A 12,386-nucleotide genomic window follows, 5' to 3' on the forward strand; every position below is an offset into this window, starting at 1 on the left:
TAGAAGACAAATGAACATGCAATATATAATGAATTCCGTAATGCCACTTCTTGAAACATCTGATACAACAAACACAAGACTTCCCAAAAGACTCTACAAGATTCAGAATGAAAATTTCCCCCTATTACTACTACTGATGGAAAGCAAATCAAGAAAGGCGGAATTTCATTTTATTACAAATCCAACAAGAAAGGCGGAATGTCATTTTATCAGACACCCTTGCATCACAATTCTCAAAGAAATTCGAACAGGCATGCTTTACAAGATTCCTATGCCGGAACCCAACAAGAAGAAGCATAGACAATTCGACCCTTCCATCCTTGAAGCATCCAATCACTGTCTTGATCAATTACGAAATCTTTGTGGTACCATGCCTTTACCTTATCCTTAAAGATCTTCAGCATATCTTGGTCCAATGGCAGCGGCCGCAAACCAGCCCTTGTACAACGAACCTGCCACTGCTTGTATGTCTCAGGCCTCTCAACCCTTTCTAAGCCCTCAAATGCTATTACATTCATAGCCTCCCGGCCATAGAACTCTCTCTCAAACATCAACCTCTCTTCATTGTCACGGGCTATATTAATATCAAACGCATCATACAGGGCAGAGAAGTGGAAGAGAGCCTCCCGAAATCGAGTGACAAAGAAAGGGGCATTGTAGGAACCATTGACAATGGTATGGACAAAAATATCTGGTTTCATCCTTCTGATTAGTTTTAGAACGGAATCCCTTGGACAGTTCACTTCAACTGTCTCTTCAAGTAGGTTCTTGAACCGTAACATACAATTCACAGCAAGCACCTCATTCCTTTCAGTCTTGAGATCCTCTAGTTTGATAGATTCCCAATTCTGAGATGCAATGGCATTATACTCAAAAGGTACATTAAAACGCTCACAATATTTCGCCAGGCGGCGTCCAGTCTCTTCAATCCAATCTGCTGGACGAAACCCAGGTTGGGGAATCTCTATCCCCGTTATGCGTAGCTTGGGAGGTCCGCCAGGTCTCTTCGAAAGATGCTGGATAAGGAGTGGCCACTGAAAACCATAGAGGATACCAAAATCCACAATATGAAGGGTTGTTGCTTTCTCAGCCATCTTCAAAATCATCTTGTTTTTGAAGAAAATTGATATTCTCTTGAAAGGGCAAGCTGAAAGATGAACTTGGTAAGCTTTCAAAGTATCAACCACTGCTGTCCTTTTGGAAGCAAGGGAAGCATAAAAAATCTGTGTTCCAGTGCCAGTACCAGCCATACGAGCCTCAAGAGCATTTGCAAAAAAGTGAGCCAACCTTTGAGATCCATCACCATCAGGAGAAGAGTGCTGCCTAACCTGCTTTAGTAGTTCACTAGTGGTCCTAAAATCATTGCTAGACACAGCCTGTGCACATAAAATCAGGAGATTCCTTAAATCGACAGTTTCCTTCTTCTTTTCGTGTTTCTTAGCACGAGCTTTCCCACCATTACCATTAGACTCTTGTGGATGTCCATTTGGCTGCAAAGCCTGGCTTGCTTCATTTTGAAAAGCAACATTGTCACATGGAGACTCATTATTTCCTCCAGTGCAAAGCAACACCCTGTCGAACATCTCAGATAATTCACTCTCTTGTATATAAACTGCAGACTGCTTGCTACTCCTCTCTTCTTCAGGGGCAACATCTCCCCGCTCATGATTCTTCCTTCCCCTTGACCCATTAGGTGAGTTCTTCCTCTCACTCTTTTCCTTCTTGACAATAACTGTCGGAGCATGTCGTTTCACTTCTGGATACGTTGTGTTGCTTTCCAGATTAACAATCAACTGATTATCTTTTGGAAGGAACTTACTAGCTTCCTCTAACCCTCTATTGAACTGCAAGATAGATTCACTATCTGTAAATATATTCTGAGCCAGAAACTCATTTACAGAAGAGCCCTGCAGTGCATTGTCAACATGCAGCTCGTCTCCAACACTAGTCAGGTCATTTGTCAGAGGAACAGACAACTGTGAATTGGGATGTGAATTAAACTGGAAAGTGTGGTCATTGGGAAGGGAAGTTTGTGACAAAGAGGGTTTTTGGTCTACCGGATCGCCAAGCCATGGAGGATCAACCGAGTTGCTAGTACCAGGACTAGCACTACTATTACTACCACAACAATCACTACAGTTTCCAGAAAAATTACCATCGGGACTCTCAACATTTTGATCAATATAAAGGGGTTGCTGATTAGGTGAAGAAGGGTACTTTTGACCAAGAGCATCATAGAACGATTTCTCAGTCACACGAAGACCCAATGGATCATAGAACATGCAGGGTTTTTTCTCTATGTTCTCTTCCATAAGAATCTGGTTTATGAACTTGAAAACAGTTTCAGAGAAGTCATTGTCATCAGAGGAAGAATCTCCTCCGGGGCTCACTGTAGTCATGGGAGGAGCAAATGAGACTCCATCTGGACTCAAACTAGTAGATGGAACAAATGACTCTCCATCTGAGCTCACACTAATTGAAGGAACAAAATTACCAGGTTCTAAATCAGGTGATGGAAGTGAAAAATGATTATCCAAAAAGTTAAGATCCGGAGAGAGCTGGTTAAATTGGTATTCATTTGTGAGATTTGGGAATTGAGTTGAATTGGGTAAGAAGGACTGGGCATCAATATTGAAACCATTCGTGTAATCAGGGACTCCATTGATAGTTGGATCCATAATCACAAGGAAACTCTAACTCTAGAAAGTCTAAACCCCTCTTAAACTTAAAAACACCACCAAAAAGGAAAGGGAGTGACGAAAATTCAAGCTAAAATCTCAGACACAACATGAGGAGGAAAGAATTAAACAAAGTAGATTGAAGAAGCTCAAAAACCCATCAGACTTTTGCTCAGGAAGAAGCAAAGGGTTTAAGTTCAAGCTACAAGATTAAGCAAAGAACGAACCTTTACTGAAAAGGAAGACAAAGAAGTTGAAGAGAGGGGGTGCGGCGTACCTTGAAGAAGAGCGTAGAGATTTGTTTTGGGACTGTAAAGGGCCAAAAACCTTGGAAAAAACTAGACCTTGGGGGAGGAGTTTTGTGCCTTATATAAGCAAGGCAGAGAGAGAGTCACGAACTTTCTGGGAACGCCGCTTTATGAAATGAAACGGGACTTGGGCATGTGTCAGTCAGGGAGTCCTGAGGTTCTTTTGTTACCGGGTAAACCAATCCGCTGTCTGCCATCTGGTCGTGCACGTGTTTGACTATGCAACCGTCTATCTTGTCCCATTCCTTTATGTAATGATGCAGATGTAAGAAAAACGAAAAAGAATTACAATCGGTCGACAACCGCGTCTATAGCGATAGCCGCTTGGTTGAAGAGAAAAAAGGGTGATGTTGAAAGAAGTTTAAAATTAACTGAGTGTTTCATATTATTAAATTATTTATTAAATTATTAAATTATTTTAATATAAATTGATTAAAAATATATATTAAATTATAAAATAAATACACTCTACTCTGCATATTCAACCCACAACCTTATTTTTTCCAATTTCTCTAGAGGAATTAATCACATCTCCAAGGATGATGGTAATTAGAGCCAAAGAGGCCCCATTTCCAATAGCACTGATTGTACCACCAACATATATTAATTAACAGGTACTCCAAGGATTCAACACAGGAGAAAAGCTTGTAAATATGGAACTGTTTTGGTGCCATCCTCCTTGCTCTTGCTTGTATCTTGTTGGTTGTTTTGAGAGTCCTCCACAGCTGAGTGGTCGTTTGATGTTGCAGTGCCATGCTCCTTGATTACATCTCCATCTGCAGGATTTTCCTCAGCTATGTTTTTCACAACAATATTAAAGCTGCTCCATTTTGGGTCTTTGCTTTGCAAAATTCTTAAGGGATTTTCAAATAAAAGTAAGTTTAATGATCGTTATTGGGACAGTAAATTGAAAATTGTTAACTGACTTTGTTGAATAATCATCTCTTAGAGGAATTTTTTATTATTAATAACTTAATTTCGATGGATTAGTGTTGTGTGATAGAGTTTATTAGGGTACATCATGGGTATTTTTGGTAGTTAAGTAGGGTGTACTTAGTTAATTTTACATTTTAATTTAAATATTATGGTGTATTTAGATCATAGAGTGTACTCAGTTAATTTTAAATTTCGTTTAATAAAACTCAAAAATATTTACAATCAGTCAATCAATACATCTTAAATAATCATATATAAAAAATTCACATCTTGAATAATATTAAACGATTCTTCAAATTAAGTACAAGAGTCACGAATATGAAGAATAAAAACCATGCAATGATCAATTATATTAGTATGGTTTCATATCATGGTAATCGGATTCATTGAGAAAATTTCCCCAATCTTGCTCCTCCAAAAGATGATTTAGTAGAAATCAAAGCTAAATTATGAAACTGGTGAACATTTAGTTTAGTGACACTCCATCTTCATTTTGGATGTAACACTAGAACAAATCTTCCAAACTCCAGACACCTGGAGAGGTTGAGGTTGACTTTCACGCAGTTGGAGAATATCCAACATGAGACTTTTTTTTTATTTTAGGTTGGAACTTTCCCAAATTGACATGGTCAAACTAGCTCAAGTCTACCGGGCATCTGAAAAGCCACCGGTTGCTCAACATAACTTGAGAACCAAGCCTCTATCTCTGCAAGTCCATGTGGATGTGGTTGGTATTCTTGAAGAGGAAGAATGTAATAGTCTACTTAATTAAGTAATCAATTTTCTTAAATAACATTAAAATTAGTGATCAGTGTGAGCTAATCAAGTGGAAAACAGAGCCGGATCAGTAATACAAAACAGTGGGGGTCCACATCATGCATTGATTGCGTTGCCACTAATTATTTTAAGATAATAAAAAACAGATTTCGCTTCTTTATCCATCTGCTCATGTTTTGCCTTGGGCCACAAGAATTTGATCAAAATTCGTGCCACTGGATTCTTTTTTTATTCACGGATGTGGTTTCTTTTTTTACTTTTTTTTGGCCAGCATGTCTGGATTGGATGTAGCGTCACATAATTGAGAGGTTAGAGGTCAATTTGTATTAGGTTTTGTCTGGTAAAGTTTCTATACATTCATGACTAATTCTTGCTTACATATCATGCCAAATGTAATTGGTTTCTCTCTTTGTCTTAACATTACTCGACTTTTAACTGAAATCGTATATTGAGAATCTGATAATATTTTTAATGATTTTGGGTTGAATAATAAAACTAAAGATATATAATGAAGGAAAATTTTTATAAATATCACCTAAATGTTTAGGTATGTGCATCATTACCATTTGAATTTTTAATTTTTATTATTAACCGCCTAAACTTTAGAGAGTGTTGCAATATACCACATGTGTCTTAATGCGTTAAACTTTCCGTTAAGTTTAAGGGTAATTCCGTCAATTCACTATAACTAAAAAACTTAACATTTTTACAATTAACATAATTTATAAATAATTAAAAAAATTTCTTTATGAAAACCTAACCTAAATTGTCCCACGGTTTCTCCCATCCCTTCCAACACTAATTTTCCCCCTTGCCCAGTAGACCCCTCCGCCATCTAACATCCTGCCTTTTGAGGATATGGATTTCATGGCTCATTCCAAATAGATTTCTTCAAATCTCCAAATTAATTTGGCCTTCAATTATTTTTTTATTTTATTCATAAAGTGAAGTTTCATTCAAACGTCAAAACGGATTTACACGAAAAATCATATAAGAAATAGCAACATAATACAAAAAACTTAATCATTAGAGGGCAAGGAATCCCATATCTAGACAGTACCATAACTAGTGAAAGAATAAAATACGAAAGTAGGGTGTATGCATAGGGTGGGGGGAGGAGGCTATTGGGCAATGTGGAAGAATTTGTATTGGAAGAGGTGGGGGACGATAATTAGGTTAGCTTTTTTTATTAAAAAAATTTTAATTTTTAAATTTTGTTAGTTTTAAAAATATTAAGTTTTTTTAGTTATAGTGAATCGACGGAATTGTCTTTAAACTTAACAGAAAGTTTAACGGAATTAGACATAGACGGTACATTACAACACTCTCTAAAGTTTAGGTGGTTAATAATAAAAATAAGAAGTTCAAGTGGTAATAGTGCACATGCCTAAAAGTTCAAGTGGTATTTATGCAAATTTTCCAATAATAAATGTTTTACTTGAAAAGAAATACAAATATCAGAATTTAAGGGTCTGTTTGATAATTATTTTTTAAATTTTTTTTAAAACTAGATTATAGAGGAAAATGATTATAGGAGTGAGGATGAGGTTGAGAGAAAGGATGAGATGGGAGGATGGGAGGGAGGAGTAACAAAAGTTAAAACAATTTGAAATTGATTTTTAGTTTTTGTTTTCACTTTTGTTACTTATCCTTCCTATCCTCTCATCTCATATTCCCTCTCAATCTCATCTCCACTCTCATTATCATTTATATTCTCCCTCTTTTTCCTCTATACTCTAGCAAAAAAAATAAAAAATATAAACTAAAATTGAAATGGTTATCAAACGGATCCTAAAATGTTTTGTTTTATTTTAGTTGATATCATAAATCTTGGCCTTTATTGTACATAATTTTTTGGTATGCATAATAGTACATGTTTTGAATGGTCCCTTTAATTTTTTTGTACTAAATGGGAAATTGAACTAGAATCCAATAAGATGTATACACTGCCTTATCCAACCCATAATTCATGTGTGGGAATATTCCTTTTTTTGTTGAAATGAGGGTTATTAGTGACCTCTTGGATTTTCTTTATTTAGGCTAGTTTATTACTACTTAAGGGAAAAGAAAAGATTCAATTAATTTGGTATCTTGTGTGAAGTGATTGGACCTCGAGACAAGTTGCAATTGCAAACAAGAGGGGACCGCAAGCATTCTAGACGTTCTAGTTTCTTCTCACTGTCGCTTTCACTCTCTCGCATTCAAGCACGCGCATTTCAAAAGTATTCTCCAAGCAAACCATGATTAATTAACAAATAGCACAAAATTATTGTGTTAATGACAAATACATTGAACACCGTTCAAACTGTCTCACTAGCAGATCAGTTGTCCACACGTGTTCAAGATTGACCACAACACATGAACGACTAACATTCATTCAACGCTAGAGTGAGCAGTTGATGCTAGCATAACTCTTATGTCAGAGTCCTTATTGAGGGGCATAGGATCCTTGGGAGGACGGTCTGCGCCTCTTTGTTTTGTTATTGCATTGCTCTGTTCAGCTGCTCTGTTTGTATGCAGAAGTGTTGCTTTATTTATCAGAGCTATTCTGCTCAGCCACGTTGTTGGGCTGTGTTGTATCTGTTTTGTCCTATAAAATCTTTCTGTCTTTTAGAAATGGTTTGTTAGACTATTTTGATGAGATGACCTATTGAGATTATCTCATCATTTTGGTCTGCGTGCAGTGCAGTCCAAAATATGCAGATTTTCTGCTTTGCTGTTCATATACCAGTCAACTTTCTTGGAAAGTTCAAAGGCCTGCGTTCATCATAACTTTCTCTATGTGCCTGAAAGACAAAGGAGCTGACGGATACAAATTACATTGCCAATTTTACATTGGTCATCACCTAATCTTTCTTTCCCTTTGATTTTTAAATTTTGTCCTCATTTTCTCTTTTCAAGTTGATGAAGCTGGCATTGCAAAAAGTAAAAGTTGTGTTCAGACTTCAGTCGAAGGAAAGTTTCAACTTTCATATATATGAAAAGAAGACTAGAAAGTTCAACATTACAATAGTTCATGGACCATCTTTCTAATAGAGTTATGGCAGTGCAAGCTCATTACATCAACTTTTTTTTTTTCATCGACTACATATAAGCTACATAGGAGGCGCCTGCTGATCTACCCCAAATGGTCTATATACAGTGGAGGATTTTGACTCCAGGCAAGTCCAGGTGAAACTAACAGACTAGAAGTTAAGAAAACCTAGCCAGCACAATGTCACCTAGACGGTGGTGGTGCAAAATGCAATACTATCTACCTGTCTAAATAGAACTACAGCAGTTAATTTCCAGTTGTCAAAGTTCCCAAACGTACATGGTTACATTTAAGGTTGGACTGGTACCTGCCTATTTGTGTATGTCAGTTCTAACAAACATGCATTTCAAGTCCTAGATGGTACCCAACAGGAGGAACAGTAGATAATCCTGCCCTTCCATCCTTGCAGCATCCAGTTACCGTCTTCATCAACCACAAAATCACGGTGGTATCCCAGTTTCACTTTCATCCTTAATTTGTTCATGAGTTCACGGTCCAATGGCAGCTGTTTGAACCCAGCCCTCATGTTCCGAACCTGCCACTGCTTATATGTCTCAGGCCTCACAACTCTCTCAGAACCCTCGCAAGCTATTGTGTTCACAACCTCACGTCCAAGGAACTCTTCCTCAAACATCAATCTCATCGGATCTTCACGAGGTAAATTGGTATCAAACATATCAAACAATGCAGAGAAGTGGAACAGTGCCTCCCTGAAGCGTGTGACGAAGAAGGGGGCATGGTAGGATCCATTAATAATGCCATGGACAAAAATATCAGGATTCATCCTCCTAATTACATTTAGAACAGCATCCCTTGGACTATTGACAGCAACTGTCTCATCAAGTAGGTTCTTAAACCGGAACAGACAATTCACAGCAAGCACTTCATCTCTTTTAACTTTGAGTTCCTCAATTTGGATGGTTTCCCATTTCTTTGCTATGGCAGTGTACTCAAAAGGAACATTATATCGCTCACAATACTTTGCCAACCGATGCCCTGTCTCTTGGACTCTTTCTTCAGGCCGAAAACCACTTTGGGGAAGCTCTATTCCTGTAATGCGTAGCTTTGGAGGCCCCCCAGCTCTTCTTGAGAGGCAATGGATGAGAGCAGGCCATTGAAAACCATAAAGGATGCCGAAATCTATAATATGAAGTGTTTCTGCTTTCTCAGCTAATTTCGAAATCATATGGTTTGCAAAGATTATCGCAACCTTCGTGAAGGGGCAGGCTGCAACATAAGTTTGGTATGCCTTCAGCATATCAGCAGCTGACGTTCTTTTAGAAGATAGAGCAGTATATATCTGAGTTCCAGTGCCAGCCAACCGTGCTTCAAGGCCATTTGCAAAGCAATGAGCCAACCTCTGAGAGCCATCACCAAATGGGGAAGAGTGCTGCCTAATCTGCTTTAGTAGCTCATTAGCAGTCCTACGATCATCAGCAGAAACAGCCTGCGCACATAAGATCAGAAGAGTCCTTAAGTCAACCACTTCCTTCTTATCGCCCTTTTTCTTGGCACGAGTCTTGCCATTGCCAGTTCCAACAGATTGGCCATTCTGCTGCAGGGCCTTGTTTGCTTCATCCTGACGTACTTCTTCACCTCCGCACACAAAAGGCTCTGCTTTCCCCCCACCACAGAGCAGCACCTTATCAAAAATCTCTGATAGCTCAGCCTCCGTATCCTCCAGATAAACCGCAGATTGCTTGTTGCTCCTCCCATCCTCCAAATCTGTATCCTCCCTCTCATGACTTTTCTTTCCTCTTGAACTTGTAGCCAAAAGCTCGATATCATCCTTCTCAGTCTTAACCACCACATCTTCAGCCTTTCCACTTGCCACTGTATAGGGCTTGTTGTTCTCTACATCAACAATCAACTGACCTCTAGGAAGAAACTTACTGGCCTCCTCTACCCCTCTGTTAAATTGCAAAACCAGTTCACTCTCACTAAACAAATTAGAAACCATAAGCTCACTCATGTAAGAACCCACCAACCCATTTCCATTCCCATTCCCATTCGACGACAATTGAGACCTAGGTTTTGAAGTGGACTGGAAAACAAAGTTATCAGGAATCGGGGTTTCCAATATAGAGGGCTTATTCTCAATAACATCAGCATTACTCCACCGAGAATCGACCGAATGGCTAGTACTAGAACTAGAACTGTTAATGGCACTAAAGTCACTGAAAGTTACAGAAAAAGGACAATCTGGGCTCTCAATATTAAGAGGGTGTTGGTCTGGGGAAGGTGGGTACTTTTCACCAAGAACCTCATAAAGAGATTTCTCAGCGGCTTGGACAGCCAAAGGGTCATGGAACATACAAGGTTTTGTCACCATGTCCTCCTCCATAAGCACCTGGTTTATGTACTTGAGCACACTATCAGAGTAATCACTGTCATCTCCCTCGGGGCTCAAGCTCGGTGACAGAGCAGAGTTACTGGGGTTTTGGTCCAAAAAGCTAAGATCTACAAAAGGGTCACTACTTGGGTACTCATTGAAATTGGGTGAAAGGGTCTGGTCACCAGAACTGAGACTTGAACTGGGTAATTGAGAAAAACCCGGATCCATGGTATTGAAATTCATAAAATTGAAGAAACCCAATTGGATTATGGTGAAAATTGAGGAAATAAAGACTGAAACTTTGGGAATTTGAGTTGAAGAATCTGTTCACCTGGGAAAGAATAGAGAAACCCTATTCCATTATTTGGTCGAGGTCATGGGCAGCAGACATGGGTTTGGAGAGAGAGAGAGAGACGAAGACCAAACCAAGCAGAGCATGCAGAGAGGTTGTGGAAGTCAAAAGCGGGAGCTGATAAGCAACGACACACCGCGTGGTTTCATGGCATTTTTTAACCAGAGATCACGCAGCTCGGCCAATCAGTAGGCTCTGCAAGTGTTAGAAGTTGGCCAATGATTTTTAACCTGAGCACCTTTCCTTTTGTACGTTATTTTTTAAGGGGCAAAAAAAAAAGACAGAATAATGAGTGATAGGTGATAGGTGATGATGGCCAATGATATTTATCAAGTTTCTTCTTCTTCTTTTTTTATCTATTTCAAGTGGCTAATTCTCAGACCAAAAAAAAAAAAAAAAAAAAGTGGCTAATTCATTCTTATGTGTTCACTGATACATGGATATTGGAATTATTTCAATTTTTATTTTTATTTTTTATATTTATTTACACATAAGTATTAGTATTTTAAATTTTATGTGATTTTTACGTTAAAATTTATAATCTAATACCCTAAAAAATTATGAATTAAATTCATCAAGGAGTAGTTGGTCTAATTTTCATTTATCTCTTTTAACTTCTATGATTTATGACTTCCTCCATCCTAATAACCAAACATGCTAAATGTCAATGTAACAAATAGCCGAGTTTAATTAATTGAATTTGAATAAATTTCCGTTATGTTGGTGAAATATTGGATAATCGAACCATATAGCATGCTGCATATGTTTTTTCTTTCACAATCAGATTTATGTAAATGCGTAGCACGACGTGAGCATGCACATCATCTAATGAAATCCTCACAGATTTTTTTGTGATCAAATCATACCAAGTTCTTTTTTCTTTTCTTTTTTTTTTCCCTGGATCTCCTAGATCCGGCTTGGCATGTGCTAACATGTTTAAATTGAGCGAATCTAGTTTGATTTTGCCTACTTGATTTACTCCATGGTTTTCTTGTCCATCTTCAAGATTTGACTTTATTTTTTAAATTCAACCATCCAAATCTTGGATTGTTTATATTTTAGTCCTATGACCTAGTATTAAATATGCGTTGAAGGCAAAAAAATCTAGCTCAAACACTTTTTTTCAATACAAGTAATAATCTAAATTATAAGGGAAGGGAGATTTCTCACACAAATATTACCAAGATGTCGTGAGATTCGAACCTGAAACCAGTTATCTATACAAGTCAACCGCTTCTTCTAGATAGAACTTATTGAACATCTGATTCAAAAGGAAATAATGCAAATGACTTTTAGGTAGGTGGAGATAAATTTAATAGATCAACCCCGTGACTCCGTGAGTGTGAACTGTGACTTTTTCCAAGTAGAGTAAACTACCAGGAAACATCCCTAGTAGCCCGAGTTTTCAAAACATATCTTCATCTCTATATATGCTTATGTATTCCAAATTACTTGTCCGACAAGTATTATTAGCTTACTTGACCTTAATTGATCGAGTTTATTAGTCTTCTGTTTGGTAAATAATTTTTCTTGTTTGGTTGAATAATATATTAATCATTCACCTTAGCAATTAAGCTTTCTCTCTGTTGGTCTCTTTTTCTTTATAAATATATACGTATTAATTCAAGATTCAAACTTCAACAGCTAGCTGTAGCCTATAGGCTATAGCTGAGGAGATGGTACAAAATTAGGAAACGAAAAAATTGTTGATACTGTCAAGGAATAGAGAATCTTGAAGATTATTTCGTCCCATGTGCAGTGTGCACCAGAAGAAATGTTATAGTGTTATATCAATAAGCACATGCATGTCTAACATCAACATCATCATCAACAATAACATGCATGCATCACAAAATACAATCTCATCATGTCATGGTTGGTTGGGTTAGGTTGCATTTTCATTTTCTCTTTTTTCGATGATCAGAAAAATGAGATATGCATGACAGTTGAAGGATAAAGGGGCAGT

At 37.7% G+C, this 12,386-nt stretch overlaps 2 protein-coding genes across 2 annotated transcripts; both read right to left on the reverse strand.

Annotated features, from left to right (window-relative positions):
• On the reverse strand, positions 1-3,112 carry LOC18775089 (scarecrow-like protein 33). The gene has a single exon (XM_020565114.1). The coding sequence runs from the start codon at positions 2,676-2,678 to the stop codon at positions 270-272; it is 2,409 nt and encodes an 802-aa protein (XP_020420703.1). The 5' UTR covers positions 2,679-3,112; the 3' UTR covers positions 1-269.
• Positions 7,644-10,773, reverse strand: LOC18775317 (scarecrow-like protein 14). The gene has a single exon (XM_020565115.1). The coding sequence runs from the start codon at positions 10,309-10,311 to the stop codon at positions 8,080-8,082; it is 2,232 nt and encodes a 743-aa protein (XP_020420704.1). The 5' UTR covers positions 10,312-10,773; the 3' UTR covers positions 7,644-8,079.

The sequence above is a fragment of the Prunus persica genome, chromosome G6 (genome assembly GCF_000346465.2).
Source record: "Prunus persica cultivar Lovell chromosome G6, Prunus_persica_NCBIv2, whole genome shotgun sequence".
NCBI lineage: Eukaryota > Viridiplantae > Streptophyta > Magnoliopsida > Rosales > Rosaceae > Prunus > Prunus persica.